The sequence below is a fragment of the Dermochelys coriacea genome, chromosome 23 (genome assembly GCF_009764565.3).
Source record: "Dermochelys coriacea isolate rDerCor1 chromosome 23, rDerCor1.pri.v4, whole genome shotgun sequence".
Lineage (NCBI taxonomy): Eukaryota > Metazoa > Chordata > Testudines > Dermochelyidae > Dermochelys > Dermochelys coriacea.
In genome coordinates, this window is record NC_050090.1 from 2,577,885 (window position 1) to 2,594,817 (window position 16,933).

The following is a 16,933-nucleotide window of genomic DNA, read 5'->3' on the forward strand; positions in this document are numbered from 1 at the left end:
CTGACCCCGTCTCCTCATGGCACGGAACGGGGAGACCCTGACCCCCTCTCCTCACAGCACAGAGCAGGGGGTCCCTGCCCCTGTCTCCCCATGATATGGAGTGGGGGGTTCCCCATCTCCCCACAGCATAGATGGCCTGTCCTTCCCCGCCATATCCCTGCCCCCCCCCCACCCAGCACTGATGGCCTCTTCTCCCCAGATGTGCAACCTGCTGCAGTACTTCTGTGACCGGGAGCTGCAGCACCGGGTGGAGGCGATCATCGCCTTCTCGGAGCGCTACGTGGACCGTCTCCAGAGCAACCAGCGCCTGCGCTACGGGCAGCTCATGCAGGCCTTCACCATGTCGGCCGCCGAGACCGCCCGGCGCACCCGCGAGTTCCGCTCGCCCCCGCAGGAACAGGTACGGCACCCGGCCCTGGCGTGCCACTCGGCCCCGCCCTGGCGTGCCGCTTGACCCCCGCAGACTGCCTGGCCCCAGCATGGCACCCGGCCCCGGCGCACCGCTTGACCCCGCAGACTGCCTGGCCCCAGCATGGCACCTGGCCCCTCACCGGCTGTAACGATGCCGCCTCTGGCGGGACACAACTGCGAGTATCAAGTCAGGACAAATCGCTTAGAGCTGGGCAGTCACAGCCCTAGGCTGGGTTACCCGACCAGCCAGCCAGAGAGGACTTGGGTCTCACCCCACCGGTAACCATAAGTCATACAAGCAATTCCCTTAGCCATTCCAGTTTCCGGTATCACCCCCGCGGCCCCTGGCCGGTCCCATACCCCACCTGGCCCCTGGCCAGCCTCAGGACGTCAGTGGGGCAGGGACGTGGGGGAGAGGGGGCAAGGGGCTGGACCAGCCTTTGGGGCAAAGGGGCCAGGAGCTGGGGCAGCAGCAGGTCCAGCCCCAGCCCTGGTCTGCTGGACCCCCCCTTTTCCCCCGTGCTCCCCGCCCCTCACCATCTCACCACCCCCAGATCAACATGCTGCTGCACTTCAAGCATGGGGCAGACGAGGAGGAGTGCCCGGTGCCCGAGGAGATCCGCGACGAGCTGCTGGACTTCCACACCGACCTGCTGAGCCACTGTGGTGAGGGCCCCGGGCCCCGTCCTGCCGGGTGTGCCCCCCCCGTGCCCCAGGCCCCGTCCTGCCGGGTGTGCCCCACCCCCGTGCCCCAGGCCCCGTCCTGCTTGGTGTGCCCCCCAGGCTGCGTCCTGCTGGGTGTGGCCCTGCCCCCTCCGTGGCCCAGGCCCCATCCTGCCAGGTGTGCCTCCCCCCCCCGAGTGCCCAGGGACACATCCTGCCGAGTGTCTCCCTCATCCCCAGTGCCCCGAGCCCTGTCCCGCCAGGTGTCCCCCCACCCCCAGGAACTCATCCTGCCAGGTGTCACCCCCCCGGGCCCAGGACCCATTCGTGCCGTGTCCCCCCCCCAGGCATCGAGGCTGAAGTGGGAGAGGAGGAGGAGGAAGAGGACACGTCCCTGCGGCGTCGGCTGAGGACCCTGGTGGAGAAGGTGCTGAGCTTCCGGAAGAAGAAGGAGCAGGAGGAGGAGCTGCCCCCCGAGGAGGAGCCGGCACCCAGTGAGCCGGGGGGCTGGCTGGGGCAGGAGCCTGAGTGTTGGCTGTGGGGGGGGCAGTGGCCGGGGGGCTAGCTGCTGGGGGAGGGGCAGTGGCCAGGGGGCTGGCTGGGGCGGGAGCCTGAGTGCTGGCTGGGGGGGAGGGCAGTGGCCGGGGGGCTGGCTGGGACGGGGAGCTGGTACCTATGGCATCCCCTCTGTGGGTGGGGTGGTGCCAAGCATGCACTGCCCCCCATGCAGGGGTGTGACGCTGGGGGGACTCCCAGTGACCTCTGAGCCTCTTGTTTTAGGCCCCCCTTGGCAGAGGGCCCCTGAGCTGTGGGTCCCATGATGCCCCAGTCTTGGGGTCCAGGCCCCATGGCACTGCCGCCAACCACCTGGCACCACCCCCAGCGGCCTGGCGCTGACCCCCCGCCTCCCCCCCAGGCACGCTGCAGGAGCTGATCTCCCACACCATGGTGCACTGGGCGCAGGAGTCCTTCATCCAGAGCCCGGCGCTGGTGCGGGTCATGTTCAGCCTGCTGCACCGGCAGTACGACGCCGTCGGGGAGCTGCTCCGCGCCCTGCCCCGGGCCTACACCATCAACGCCGTCTCCGTGGACGACGCCATGAGCCTGCTCGAGAGCCTGGGCCAGATCCGCTCGCTGCTCATCGTGCAGATGGGCCCGGAGGAGGAGACCCTCATGATCCAGAGCATTGGGTATCCCCCTCGCTGCCCGCGCCCCCCGGCCCTGGGGTCCCCTCGTTGCCCGCTGCCCACGCCCCCCAGCCTGGGGTCACCTCGCTGCCCACACCCTGTGCCCCCCGGCCCTGGGGTCCCCTCGCTGCCTGCGCCCCCAGCCCTGTGGTCCCCTCGCTGTCCACACCCTGTAGCTCCCGGCCCTGGGGTCCCCTCGCTGCCCACACCCCCCCGGCCCTGGGATCCCCTCGCTGCCTGCACCCTGGTCCCCTCACTGCCCACACCCCCCCCCCCGGCCCTGGGATCCCCTCGCTGCCTGCACCCTGGTCCCCTCGCTGCCCACACCCCCCCCGTCCCTGGGGTCCCCTCACTGCCCACACCCCCCCAGCCCTGGATCCCCTCGCTGCCCGCACCCTGGTCCCCTCGCTGCCCACCCCCCCCCCGGCCCTGGGGTCCCCTCGCTGCCCGCACCCCGGTCCCCTCGCTGCCCACACCCCCCCCGGCCCTGGGATCCCCTCACTGCCCACACCCCCCCGGCCCTGGGGTCCCCTCGCTGCCTGCACCCTGTGCCCCCCAGCCCTGGGGTCCCCTCGCTGCCCGCGCCCCCCGGCCCTGGGGTCCCCTTGCTGCCCACGCCCTGCCTACCCTGGCCTGAAGTCCCCTCACTGCCCGCCCCGCCCTGGCCCTGGTGTCTCCTTGCTGCCTGCACCCCATACCCCCTGTCCTGGGGTCCCCTTGCTGTCCACACCCCTCACCCCTGATCCGCAGCCCCCAGCTCTGCCATAGGGCCTGCCCCGCACCTCCCTGCTCCCTCTGAGCAGTGTCCGATCATGAGAGGCCAGTGGGGGGGGAGGTGCGGGGAGGTGTGTGCTAGGACCCCCCCCAACTCCCTTCACCAGTGACTCAGCCCCCAGCGTAGCAAGGGCCTGTGGCTAAAGCCCAGCCCGGTGCCGCCCGCGCCGCAGGGTCCATATCCCCCCGTCCCCTCCTCCCTCCGCAGAAACATCATGAACAACAAAGTCTTCTACCAGCACCCCAACCTGATGCGAGCACTGAGCATGCATGAGACAGTCATGGAGGTGATGGTCAACGTGCTGGGAGGGGGCGAGTCCAAGGTGAGCAGAGGGTCCCCCGACTTCACGCCCGGTCCGAGCAGGACCCCCCTGGAGAACCTGCCCCCAAACCATTCCTAGAGCAGGTCCTTTCACAGAACAACCAGGCTTGACTGAAAAGCCCTGGGGGTGCCCCCTGGCCTTGGGGTCCCCCCGCTCTGCTGGTGCCCCACACCCTACTGGCCTGGCCCTGGGGTCCCCAGGCTGTGCCGGTGCCCTGCACCCCCCAGCCCTGGGGCCCCCTGCCTCGCTGCTGGCTCCCCGTGCCCCCTGGCCCTGGGGTCCCCCTGCTCTGCTGGTGCCCCCTGGCCCTGGGGTCCCCCTGCATCACTGCCATCACCCCCCTCCTCAGCTGTGGGGTCCCTCTGCCCTGCTGCCAGTGCCCTCCCCCCCGATCCACAGCCCCCTGCTCTCCCAGCGCTGGGCTCCCCACCTTCAGCTCTGCCATAGGGCCTGCCCCACACCTCCCTGCCCCTCTGAGCAGTGTCCAATCATGGGGTGAATGGGAAGGGAAGTGTGTCAGGGTTAAATGTCCAGGACCCCCCTTGAATGCCCAGGCCATGTGGGGCATAGCTCTGAAACAGCTGAGCCTAGCATTGCAAAGAACTGAGACCGGGCGCAGAAAACCCCCGCCCTCGAAGAAATTCAACGCATGGGAGTTAATTCCCCAACCCCAGCTGCCGGACCCAGACCACACACAATGCACCCAGTTGTATACAGGAACCAAAGAGAGCCACCTCTGGGGTGGGGCGCAGGTGCTATTTATACAGGGACCCCTCACCTGGTGCTGAGATGCAGCCACCTCTGGGGTGGGGCACGGGGAGGACACTCAGAGGGAGGAGGCTCGGCAGGGTGGCTCCGAGATGGGGCTGCTGCTGCAGGGCCAGAGGGGGCAGGGAGGAGAGAGACCCCCCGCACCCCGCCGGCTGTGAGAGCTGTCCTGGTGCAGACTCCGGCCCCGGCCGTGGTGGGAGGTGGGGGCTGTTGCCCCAGGAGCAGAGGGGGGAGATGGGGGCGGAGCTGGCGGAGCAGGGGGCAGGGACGGGGATTTACCGGCATCTCCAACGTCCCCCCGCAGGAGATTCGGTTCCCCAAGATGGTGACCAGCTGCTGCCGCTTCCTTTGCTATTTCTGCCGCATCAGCCGCCAGAACCAGCGCTCCATGTTCGACCACCTCAGCTACCTGCTGCAGAACAGCGGCATCGGCCTGGGTGAGCCTGCAGCCGCCCGCAGCACGGGGCTCGGCACGCACAGCTGGTGGGGCGCGATCTCATCCGGCGGGGGGCAGCGTCTCTCTCACTCTCTCACACACACACACACACACACACACACACACACTCAGAGCAGGGCTCAGCCCCTCCAGCGGGGGGCAGTGAGACACACACACAAACACACACACACACACACACACGTGTGTGTGTGTGTGTGTGTGTGTGTGTGTAAATACCAGGCGGCTCCTTGCACACTGCCCTGCTCATGCCCTGCCCCCTTCCTGAGCCCCCGGATGCTAACCCTGCTGCCCCTCTTCTCCCCTAGGCATGCGGGGATCCACCCCCCTGGATGTGGCCGCTGCCTCAGTCATTGACAACAACGAGCTGGCGCTGGCGCTGCAGGAGCAGGACCTGGAAAAGGTGGGGGCCGGGGGATCGGGGGGGTCAGTGATGATGGGGGGTGAGAGGTTTGCCGGGGTTGGGACAGAGCACAACTGACCAGGGAGGGAGGGTGAAACTGACCAGGCTGGTGGGGATGAGGGGGATGCATGGGGAAAGGGGGAGATGGGGGGGGCAAGTTTGGGGCCAGGTCCCCAGCTGGTGTAAATGGGCATCGTTTCACTGAGCACCGTCGGCCCCCTGGACCTTTCCCTGCAACCCCCACACCCCATGATATGCATGCTCTCTGCCCCCCCCAGGTGGTGATGTACCTGGCGAGCTGTGGGCTGCAGAGCTGCCCCATGCTGCTGGCCAAGGGCTACCCCGACATCGGCTGGAACCCTGGTGGGGGGGAACGCTACCTGGACTTCCTGCGCTTTGCCGTCTTTGTCAACGGTGAGCGAGTGGGCGTGGCAGGGAGGGGGAGTATCCCTGTGTGCGGAGCCCCCCCAGCTCAGTGCAGGGCGGGTCAGGGTGCAAAGACCCCCCAGCTCGGTACAGGGTGGGTCGTGGTGCAAAGACCCCCCCAGGTCGGTGCAGGGTGGGAACGTGTCTCTTGCTAGGTGAGACTGGCTTGGATTGCAGAGCCCTGGGAGGTGCCAGCCCTCCTGCCCCCTGATATCTGCCCCCCCTCCCTTGGCACCAGGAGCTCTCAGCTAGGTCTCTCCCAGCTCCGGTAGCTGCCCGCCTGCTCAGGGCTCCCCTTTACTGCACCCACCAGTGAGGCACGGAGCCCCGTGCACCTGCCCCGGGTCTGAGTGCGGTGCCCTCCCACCCCTGCAGGCGAGAGCGTGGAGGAGAACGCCAACGTGGTGGTGCGGCTGCTGATCCGCCGGCCTGAGTGCTTCGGACCTGCCCTGCGCGGTGAGGGCGGCAGCGGGCTGCTGGCCGCCATCGAAGAGGCCATCAAGATCTCGGAGGACCCGGCCCGGGATGGGCCCACCGTCAAGAAGGACCGCCGCCGGGAGCTGTGCGTGTGGGCGCGGGCGCGGATTTGCATGGGCAGTGGCGAGTGTGCACGGGCACAAGGGCCGTGCCGCAGGGGAGCATAGATCTTGGTGGACACCGTGTGTTCTGGGTGTGCGGCTGTGCGTGTGTGTTTTCATGGTTGGTGCGCGGTGCACATGGTGTATGTGGGCATGCAGATGCGTAGCTGCATGAGTTGTGAGTACCCCAGGAAGCTGAGCACATGGGCAGTGTGTGCATGCGTGCCGAGTTGTGTACCTCACACTCTGTGTGTGCATAGGGTGTCTGTGTGTGCCCTCCACCATCTACACACATCAGTGCGAATGCTGCCTTGCAGAGGGGCTACCTGGCGTCCCTGTGTGCCACCCCGCTCAGCCCCCCGTATGGGCACAATCACCCGTGGTGAGATCCACCCATCCCTTCCACGGTCACAGTGCTGGCCCTGCACACTCCCCTCCCCCACTGCCCCCCTCAGTCTTACCCACCCTCCTCTCCCCGGGCTCCACACGCACCGACCCATGTGTGTGTCCTCCAGCATTCGTGTCTTCTCTGCCCGCACCCTGGGCCCCCCACCTATGCAACCACCCCAGCGATGCGCTCGCCCTCCCTGTCCCCCTCACTCTCGCTCTGCGCCCCCCGGCAGGTTCGGGGGGGAGGAGACGCACGAGGAGAACCGGGTGCACCTGGGCAACGCCGTCATGTCCTTCTACGCAGCGCTGATCGACCTGCTGGGGCGTTGTGCCCCCGAGATGCACGTAAGCGCCGGGGAGGGGGAGGGCTGGGGGCGCAGCGTCCCTGCCTCCGGCAGCTGCTGCCAGCGGGGTGATGCCTGCTCTCTGCCCACAGCTGATTCAGGCCGGGAAGGGCGAAGCGCTGCGGATCCGGGCCATCCTGCGCTCCCTGGTGCCCCTGGACGACCTTGTCGGCATTATCAGTCTCCCCCTGCAGATCCCTGCCTTTGGCAAAGGTACGGGCCTGGGGCCGGCTCCCTTCGCCCCCGGGTGGGGGGCCGGCTGGTTCAGGGAGCCTTGGGGCCTTTCCCCTCTCAGGGCTGGTGCCATTAGCCCTGGGTGGGGGGCTGGCTGGTTCGGGGGGCCCGGGGCCTTTACCCTCTAGGGGGCAGCTCCCATTGACCCTGGATGGGGGGCTGGCTGGTTCGGGGGGCCTGGGGCCATCTCCCCTCTCGGGGCTGGTGCCATTGGCCCTGGGTGGGGGGCCAGCTGGTTCGGGGAGCCCTGGGGCATTTCCCCTCTGGGAGCCAGCTCCCATTGGCCCTTTGTGGGGGGGCTGGCTTGTTCGGGAGGCCGTGGGGCCTTTCCCCTCTGGGGACCAGCTCCCATTGGCCCTGGGTGGGGGGCCGGCTGGTTCGGGAGGCCCTGGGGCTTTTCCCCTCTGGGGGCTGGCTCCCATCTGGCTCCAGGTGGGGACTGACTGGCTCAGGGGGGCGGGGAATGGCCCACGGGGCCTTTCCTCTCCAGGGGGCACTAGCTTTGGTCTGGCCCCAGGGCAAGAGCGGGGTTGGGACTGGCTGGCTCAGGGGGCGGGAATGGGGAACAGGGCAGGGAGGCTCAGGACCAGCTGGCTTGGGGGGGGGGGGCTCTGCCGAGAGACCAAGGAGGCTGAGCCCCTTTCTTCCCCGAGGGGACCCCGGAGACTCCTGTTTTTGGGGGGCTGGGAGGGGCAGGGCAGCGGGACGCCAGCCCCTCCCCCGCAGCCTGGCCTGGCTGAGCCGGTGCGACACCCCCCCCCGGTGTGTCTCCCCCAGACGGGAACGTGGTGGAGCCCCGGATGTCGGCCAGCTTCGTGCCGGATCACAAGGCGCCCATGGTGCTGTTCCTGGACCGCGTCTACGGCATTGAGAGCCAGGACTTCCTGCTGCACGTACTGGAGGTCGGCTTCCTGCCGGACATGCGGGCCGCCGCCTCGCTCGACACCGTGAGTGGGGCAGGGCCGTGGGGCAGACAGCCGGGATCCCCCTCACACAGCCTGGGGGCAGGGCCGTGGGGCAGCTGGCCGGCATCCCTCCCCCATGCCAATGCCCCTCCTCTGCTGTAACCTGCCTCCCCCCTCCCCCCAGGCCGCCTTCAGCACCACGGAGATGGCGCTGGCCCTGAATCGGTACCTGTGCTGTGCCGTCCTGCCCCTCGTCACCAAGTGCGCGCCCCTCTTCGCGGGCACCGAGCACCGCGCCATCATGGTGGACTCCATGCTGCACACCATCTACCGGCTGTCCCGCGGGCGCTCCCTCACCAAGGCCCAGCGCGACGTCATCGAGGAGTGTCTCATGGCCCTGTGCCGGTACGGCCCGACGAGCCCTGGGGCTGGGGCCTGGCCCCTCGGGACACGGGGGCCCCAGTCGGGGCACTGGACACATGGCTTGGCCCCTCAGATCTCTGGGCTGAGCCCCCTTGGGACACAGGGCCTGGCCCCTTGGACCCCCATCGGGGCATGAGGCCTGGCCTCTCTAGGGTGCCCTGTCCTGATCCTGCCAGACCCAGCTGGGGCCATGGGACACAAGGCCTTTCCTTGCTACGGGCACGCAGCTGGGTCTGTGGCCCTGCGGCCCCAGCTCTGACCAATGCCAGGTGTTGAGCCCCCCATCCACGGCGGAGGCTGTACCAGGCTGCCAACCCTACTCGGGGCATCCCCAGCTGCTGGTCAGCTCCCGCCCTGAAGCCTGAGGACTGAAACACGCCAAGCAGGCACTGCCATTTGCCTTGGGGATACCCTGCAGCGGGGGGTTCCACAGGTTCATTATTCCCCCCCCGCCCCAGTGTCTCGGGCAGCCTGTCCTGTTGTGAGAGCAGCTGTCTCCCATCAGGTACATCCGGCCCTCTATGCTGCAGCACCTGCTGCGCCGGCTGGTCTTCGACGTGCCCATCCTCAACGAGTTTGCCAAGATGCCCCTGAAGGTGAGGGGCTGGGTGGGGACCGTGCCCAGGCTTGCCGCTCGGTGGTAGAGAACACCGGGCGGGGGTGGTAGGACTGGGGGCAGGGCAACAGTTGCTGTCTGGGGGGCAGGGCTGAGATGCTGCCACGCATGCAAGGCAGGGGGGGCTGTGCCAGTGTGCGCCATGCAATCCGCTGGGGGGGTGCAGCTGGCCAGGCCATGGGGCTCTGGAATGCACCGAGGCGCGGCCCAGCAGAGAGCGACGCCGTCCCCCAGAGCGTGGGGCGCTAGCCTGTGATGGCGGCTGTGGGGTCCCCCAGCTCAGTGGCTGGGCCGGGTTAGCGCCTGCAGGCGGTAGGGCGGGGGGCTGCCCCAGTGCCCAGCATGCCAGGGGAGGGGGTTCCCACAGCCATGATGCCCCCCCGATACACGGGGCAGCACTGTGGCCTGCGACCCAACGGGCGCCCCCAGTAACTGTATCCATCACCCCCCCAGCTCCTGAACAACCACTACGAGCGGTGCTGGAAGTACTATTGCCTGCCCACGGGCTGGGCCAGCTTCGGCGTGAGCTCCGAGGAGGAGCTGCACCTCACCCGCAAGCTCTTCTGGGGCATCTTCGACTCCCTGGCCCACAAGGTGTGGGGGGGAGGGCGGAGTGGGATACTATTGTGTGACTGGGGGAGGGGGGGCAGGATGGGGGAGGGGTGATCAGGGAGGGAGGAGTGGGGCTGGGGCAGGGTGGGAGGGAGGATGAGGAGGGATGAGTGGGGGCAGGATGGGGGAGGGGTGATCGGGGAGGAAGGATGGGAGGGGTGATCTGGGGGGCGGGATGTGGGAGGGGTGATCGGGGGAGGCTGGGGAGCAGGGTGTTGGCTGGCCCCCCCTCATCCCACCCCCCATGCAGAAGTTCAGGGCGGAGCTGTACAAGCTGGCCATGCCCTGCCTGTGCGCCATCGCCGGCGCCCTGCCCCCCGACTACGTGGACGCCAGCTACTGCTCCCGGATGGAGAAAAGGGCCTCCATCGACGCCGAGGGCAACTTCGACCCCAAGCCCGTCGAGACCCTCAAGTGAGGAGCCCCCGGACCGGGGTCACAGGGGGGCCCTGAATGCCATAGGTCCTCCAGGAGTGCCCCTCCCTCCCGCCTTGCCAACGCCCCCCCCCCGACCTGCAGCCCCGCCGACGCCCCCTGCCCCCGACCCGCAGCCCCGCCGGTGCCCCTTCCTCTCGACCCACAGCCCCCACTCCCGCTGGTGCCACTCCCGCCCCGCCGGTGCCCCTTACTCCTGCCCCGCAGCCCCCTGCCCTGCACCCCCCTCCAGCCCCCAGTCCTGCCAACGTCCCCCACTCAAGACCCGCAGCCCGCCCCCAGCTCCGCCGGTGCCCCTTACTCCCAACCTGCAGTCCCCAGCCAGCCCCACTTTGCCCCCTGCTCCCCTCCAGCACCCAGCCCCGCCGGTGCCCCTCACTCCCAACCCGCAGCCCCTAGCCAGCCCCCACCACCCCCCACTCCCGACCCGCAGCCCCCCTCCAGCCCAACTCTGCCCCACTCCTGTCAGTGCCCCCCACTCCCGACCCGCAGCCCCCCTCCAGCCCAGCCCTGCCCCACTGCCAACCCACGGCCCTCCTCCAGCCCCCCACTCCCACTGGTGCCCCCCACTCCCGACCCACAGCCCTGCCCCTCTCCAGCCCTGCCAGTGCCCCTCACTCCCAAACTGCATTCCCCTGCTGTCCCAGAGCTCGGTGGAGCGGGCACCCCCATTGGCGGTGCTGGGCTGTAGGGCAGCGTCCCTTTAGGATGGAGTTTGCCCCCCCAGACCCTGACCCCCCAAAGCCACGTGTGCCCAAACCCAGCTTGGAAGCTCCACCCTGAGCGATGCTCCACCCCCCACAGCGTCATCATCCCCGAGAAGCTGGACACCTTCATCAACAAATACGCCGAGCACACGCATGAGAAGTGGGCCTTCGACAAGGTACGGGGCTGCGGCCCACAATGCACTGCTTCCCCTGCCCCCAGCGACCCACAGTGCACTGCTTTCGCTGCCCCTGATGGCCCACAATGCACTGCTCTCCCCCACAATACACTACTACTCCTGCTGGCCCGCAATGCACTGGTTCCCCACCCTGTTGGTCCACAATGCACTGCTTCTCTCGCGCTTTCCCACAATGCACTGCTCTCTCCTGCCCATGCTGACCCACAATGCACTGCTCTCTCCTGCCGGCCCACAATGCACTGCTTCCCCTGCCCCCGCTGGCCCACAATGCACTGCTTCCCCCTGTGACCTCCCTGTGACCCCCTATGACTCTACCCTTGCTGTGAACTCTCAGGACCCCCTGACCTCCTTGTGACCTCAGTGCAACCTCCCTATGACCCCCAGGTCCACACTGTGACCTCCGCCCTCTGTGTCTTCCCTTGTTACCCCCCATCCCACCCCCTCTGGGCGTGACCCCTGTGACCCACACCTGGGACCTTTCCTCCGGCAGATCCAGAACAACTGGACCTTCGGGGAGACGATTGATGAGGAGGCCAAGACCCACCCCATGCTGCGCCCCTACAAGACCTTCTCTGAAAAGGTACCCGCCCCTCCCCCTCCTGGTCCCAGCCCATTGGCCCCCTCACCTGCACACACCCCCCACTCCCGCCTCCCCCCCCACAATGCACCTGCCAGGCTGCACAGGTTGGGGGCAGAGACCCTGGGAACTCATTGGTTCCCCCCATCCTCCTCCATCTCCCCGGCAGTCCAGATCTCAGCCCGCAGTCCAAGGGGGGCGTCCTCCCATCTTGCTACCTGCCCCCCCACCCCCACCCCCGGCCAAGCCCTGAGCCAGCACCCAGCCAGCTTGGCCCCGCAGGACAAGGAGATCTACCGCTGGCCCATTAAGGAGTCGCTCAAAGCCATGATCGCCTGGGAGTGGATGGTGGAGAAGCCCCACGAGGGCGAGGAGGAGAAGACAGAGAAGAAGAAGACGCGGAAGATCTCGCAGTCAGCCCAGGTGAGGGCAGCGCAGCTCTGGGGGGGGCTCAGGACTCCTGGGTTCTGTCCTGGCTCTCGGAGAGGAGTGGGCTCTAGTGGTTAGAGCCAGGGAGGGGGGTTTTGGGGGTCAGGACTCCCCACCTCTGGGAGGGGAGTTGGGTCCAGTGGTCAGAGCAGGGGGCTGAGAGCCAGAACTCCCCTGGGTTCCTCCAGCTCTGCCATTGGGAGCAGGCTCCAAGGTAGGAGGAGAGCACTGAGCTGCCCATCCAGAGAAGTGAGCGGTGCCTAGGGTGGGCTTGTAGGGGCACGTTGATGCTGAGTTCACCCTCAGGGAGTGACTTGGTCTCTATGGCCAGCCTGACACTCTGAGGGACACCCCCACCCCCTGGAATGAACCTGCAGCCCTCTAGCCCCATGGGTGCCGGGAGGCCGCACAGCGAGGGCATCCAGAGCTGGTGGGCGAGAGCACAAGACTGTGAACCACAGAGGATCCCCAACAGAGGGGCCATGACACACAGAGGGAGGGGCTCCAGATTCAGCCAGCATGGAGGTGCGACTGGGGGAGGGGAAATGTGGGGCAGTGATGGTACAACCTGGCAGGGGGAACAGCCCCTCTGAACTCTAATCCCTCCCCCACAGGCAACCTACGACCCCAGCCACGGCTACAACCCGCAGCCCATCGACCTGCTGGGGGTGACGCTCTCCCGGGAGTTGCAGGTGAGACATGTCCCCACCCCCAATCTGGGCCCTTTACCGCCCTCCCCCCCAGGCCAGCTGGCGTGGAGGTCAGGGGTGGGCCGTGCTGGGATCGGCACATCTGGGTGTGCCCCGTGGAGTGAAATATGTCACGCTCCCTGGCTGGTGGGCCCCAGAGGACCCCACAAGGGGATGAATAGCTCACAGCCCCCCCCCCCCCACAGGCCATGGCGGAGCAGCTGGCTGAGAACTATCACAACACCTGGGGGCGTAAGAAGAAGCAGGAGCTGGAGGCCAAAGGTGAGTGTGTCCATCCGTGCCCCCCCCCCCGGGAGCGTCTCTGTCTGTGCCTTCCCCACTCAGAGTCTGCCCCCGGCTGGACCTGACTCTCTCTCTGCAGGAGGCGGCTCCCACCCTCTGCTGGTGCCCTACGACACGCTGACGGCCAAGGAGAAGGCCCGTGACCGCGAGAAGGCCCAGGAGCTGCTCAAATTCCTACAGATGAACGGCTACGCCGTGACCAGGTGGGGACAAGGCCCTGCCAGTGGGGGGGGGGGACACCTCCTCTCCATGGCTCACCGTGCTTCTGCCCCACGGGGATCCTTGGGCCCCCTTTCCCCCACATCCCATGGGCTGCCCGTCAGGCCTCATCCCCACTTGGGGGGGATCACACCATAGAGTCCATTGCCCCTGGGGGCCAGACTGTCCCCCAAACCTGTTCCCCCCTAAGGGCGGGATTGTTCCCTCCAGTCTATTCACTTCCCCAGGAGTGGGTCACCATCTGTTCCCCCGGGGGCAGGGATCTGTCACCTTGTCTGTTCCCCCCTGGGGGCAGGTCCATCTTCCCATCTGTTCCCCTGGGCTTTGGCTGGAGAGGCCAATGCCCCTGACCTTGCTCTTTCACAGGGGGCTGAAGGACATGGAGCTCGACTCGTCTTCCATCGAGAAGCGATTTGCCTACGGCTTCCTGCAGCAGCTGCTCAAGTGGATGGACATTTCGCAGGAGTTCATCGCCCACCTGGGTAGGGTGCGCACACACCCCGCCATGCCCACCTGACTGCCTCTCCCAGTACCACTGGGGACCCACAGAGGCTCAGCCGCACTCTGTGCTTCTGGTGCGGGTGGTAAATCCCAGGATCAGAGGAGGGGCTGGGAGCCAGGACTCCTGGGTTCTGTGCCCAGCTCTGGGAGGGGAGTGGTGTCTCGGGGTTAGAGCAGGGGAGATGGGAGCCAGGATTCCTGGGTTCTCCTGCGTGCCAGCTGCTCCCCAGGGGCTTGGAGGCATCTGCAGAAATATGGAAAAGTTGCCTGAATGTGTTTAAAGCTTGAATCTACCCAGAGTCCCAGGATTGGGGAGGGGGGAACAATCCCCACAGCCCCCCAGGCACTCAAAGCATCTTATCTCCTTGCAGAGGCCGTGGTGAGCAGCGGGCGGGTGGAGAAATCGCCCCATGAGCAGGAGATCAAGTTCTTCGCCAAGGTCAGTTTGTCCAGACTGGTCCGTCCCCCTGCAGTCAAAGGGGGGCTCCTCCAGTGGGGAGGGGGTGCCTGAGCCATGGAGGTGTGGATGAGGGGCTTGGATCCTAAGGATGGGGCATCCGAGCCATGGGGGAGTGTTAAGTGCTAGAGGCTGGGATATTGTTGCCTTTGTAACGCAGTTCAGGTTGCCTGGTGCTTGTGTCCTTGGAGTTATCAGCACTAGCAGGTAGCGCAGGCTGCCCGGGGCATCTGCCCTTGGAGCTCCAGTGTTATCAGCCCAGGGCGTCTGCCCTTGGAGCTCCAGTGTTATCGGCACTGGCAGGTAACAGGGGAAGGGAACGGAGCCAGGCTGAGTTAACACCGCTGTTACTCTGACTACCCGTCATCCCCACTCACCCTCTATCTCCTGGGTGTGGTGCCTGGCTCGGGGTGTGAGAGGAGGTCTCTTTGTCCCAGGTCACTGTCTGTGCCACATGTGTGGGGGAGATCACATCTTCTCCCTGTAGGGGCTCTGACATTCACCCCCAGCCCATGAGAGTGGTGGGTGGGGGTGCAGGCTTGCTGCCGGCCATGGTGATGTCTCCCCACCACTGACCCACCTCCTCTCCCCTCCCCTCCCCTCCACCCCAGATCCTGCTGCCTCTCATCAACCAGTACTTCCACAACCACTGCCTCTACTTCCTGTCCACACCCGCCAAAGTGCTGGGCAGCGGGGGCCATGCCTCCAACAAGGAGAAGGAGATGATCACCAGGTGAGTGGGGAGTGAAGTGGGGGGGGGTCCTGGGCAGGGGTAGGGGGCCATACCTGGGCATCACCCTCAGTGCAGCCTGGCCCCAGGTGTGCGTCAGACCAGATGCCCCCATCCAGCCAGGTGGCAGCCAGAGGCTTAACCCTGCCCCCTGCTCTCCCCCACATGCTGACTCAGTGCTCCAGGTGTGGGGCTCTGCTGGTGCCCGTCACTCCTGACCTGCAGCCCTGCTAACCCAGCCCTGGGCTTCCCCCACCCCAGCTCTGCCAGTGCCCCTCACTTCCAACCTGCAGCCCCTGCCATCCCACCCAGAACTCCCTACCTGCAAGTGCTGTTAATGGGGGAGTGATGAGAGCCCCATTGATCCTCCTTCCTTTTCTGCCTCGGATCTCTGCCCCATGTGTGCTCTTCCTCTGCAGTGTCTCTCTCTTTCACTCTCTCTTTTCCTCTCTCCCCCTCTCCCTTCAGCCTTTTCTGCAAGCTTGCAGCCCTGGTCAGGCACCGGGTCTCTCTGTTCGGTAAGCGCCCCTCACCGTGGGGCTGGGCTCTCTGGGGGTGGGTGGGGCGCCTGGCCTTGCCCATTGCCCCGCCCTGAGGGATGGGGGCTGGGCTGGCCTGAGCCAAAACCCAGAGGGAGTAGCTGTGACCCATCCCAGATTACTCTGGGCTTGTCGGGGGCTGTCCTGCCCCTCAGTCCCAACCCCTTTCACTTCCCCCTTGTATCCCTGCCCCCCATGCTGTGGCCCAGCTCCTCTCCCAGTCTGTGCAGGGCCCAGGCCTGTAGCTAAGCAGGTGTCTCTTGACCCCTCTGCCTGGATCCCCCTCCCCAGTGATGCAGGCTCTCTCCCCCAGGCACGGACGCTGCGGCTGTGGTGAATTGCCTGCACATCCTGGCTCGCTCCTTAGATGCCAGGTGAGCCCCTCGGGCTGGGTCCCCTCCCTGGAGCGGCTGGTGGGGGCAGGACTGGGGCTAGACAGAGCCATGGCGGGGCAGGGACTGAGACCAAGAGGCGGGAGCTAAAGAAATAGGGGAGATTTCACTGCCCAGAGACAATGCCCAGAACTAGGGACCCTTCACCTGGTATGGAGATGTGGCCTCTCTGGGGTGGGTCGCGGGGCGGGTTACACAGGGACCCCTTGCCCGGCGCAGAGATGCGTCCCCTCTGGAGTGTGGCACAGGGCGGGTTACACAGGGACCCCGCTGCTGAGCCACCACCCAGAGACAGTGCCCAGAACTAGGGACCCTTCACCTGGCACGGAGATGCGTCCCCTCTCGGGTGGGGCGAGGGTTGGTTACACAGGGACCCCTTGCCTGGTATGAAGACATGGCCCCTTTCGGGTGGGGTAAGGGGCTAGTTACACAGGGACTTCTCGCCCAGCGCGGAGATGCGTCTCCTCTGGGGTGGAGCACGAGGCAGGTTACACAGGGACCCCTTGCCCGGCGCGGAGATGCATCCCCTCTGGGGTGGCGCACGGGGTGGGTTACACGGGGACCCCTCGCCCGGCATGGAGATGCGTCCCCTCTGGGGTGGGGCACGGGACGGGTTACACGGGGACCCCATGGCTGAGCCACTCTCGTGGCAGGACGGTGATGAAGTCAGGGCCGGAGATTGTCAAGGCTGGGCTGCGCTCGTTCTTCGAGAGTGCCTCGGAGGACATCGAGAAGATGGTGGAGAACCTCAAGCTGGGCAAGGTGTCACAGTCCCGCACCCAGGTGAAGGGCGTGGCCCAGAACATCAACTACACCACGGTGGTGCTGCTGCCCGTGCTCACCTCCCTCTTCGAGCACATCGCCCAGCACCAGTTCGGGGACGACGTCATCCGTAAGGCGGGGCTGGGGCCTCGGGGGGGACCATAGGGGCAGAGGGGGTGGGAGTGCCAGGAAGTGGGGGGTGTTGGTGGGCACCAGGGGCAGAGGGAGGGACTGGGGATTGGGGACAGGGGAGTGCAAGGGAGGAAGTGAGGGGGGTAGGGAATTTGGAGGGGTGGGGGGTTGAGGGCAGCAGGGGGAGGGGTGCCAGGGGTGGGGCGGACCCCCATGGCCCAGCAGGAGCTGGCAGCCCAGGCCTCATACATTCCGCGCCGCCCAAGTGACCGGCACCAAGTGGCAGCGCTGGGTGCCTCCCCACCCCATACGGGGGCCACCTCAGCCGCAGGGCCGCCCTTGCCATGGTG

At 66.9% G+C, this 16,933-nt stretch overlaps 1 protein-coding gene across 1 annotated transcript in view; it reads left to right on the forward strand.

Moving 5' to 3' along the window:
• RYR1 (ryanodine receptor 1) overlaps nt 1–16,933 on the forward strand; it is a 92,997-nt gene that overhangs the window by 35,352 nt on the left and 40,712 nt on the right. The window contains 28 exon segments of the mRNA XM_043501411.1: nt 200–400; nt 966–1,077; nt 1,422–1,568; nt 1,991–2,264; nt 3,244–3,358; nt 4,434–4,566; nt 4,892–4,986; nt 5,265–5,400; nt 5,788–5,974; nt 6,614–6,725; nt 6,817–6,937; nt 7,736–7,905; nt 8,048–8,268; nt 8,792–8,882; nt 9,356–9,496; nt 9,765–9,928; nt 10,754–10,832; nt 11,344–11,433; nt 11,713–11,853; nt 12,474–12,551; nt 12,755–12,830; nt 12,931–13,054; nt 13,437–13,552; nt 13,943–14,010; nt 14,640–14,761; nt 15,227–15,276; nt 15,611–15,671; nt 16,343–16,581. Of these exon segments, the coding sequence (XP_043357346.1) occupies nt 200–400; nt 966–1,077; nt 1,422–1,568; nt 1,991–2,264; nt 3,244–3,358; nt 4,434–4,566; nt 4,892–4,986; nt 5,265–5,400; nt 5,788–5,974; nt 6,614–6,725; nt 6,817–6,937; nt 7,736–7,905; nt 8,048–8,268; nt 8,792–8,882; nt 9,356–9,496; nt 9,765–9,928; nt 10,754–10,832; nt 11,344–11,433; nt 11,713–11,853; nt 12,474–12,551; nt 12,755–12,830; nt 12,931–13,054; nt 13,437–13,552; nt 13,943–14,010; nt 14,640–14,761; nt 15,227–15,276; nt 15,611–15,671; nt 16,343–16,581 (3,664 nt within the window).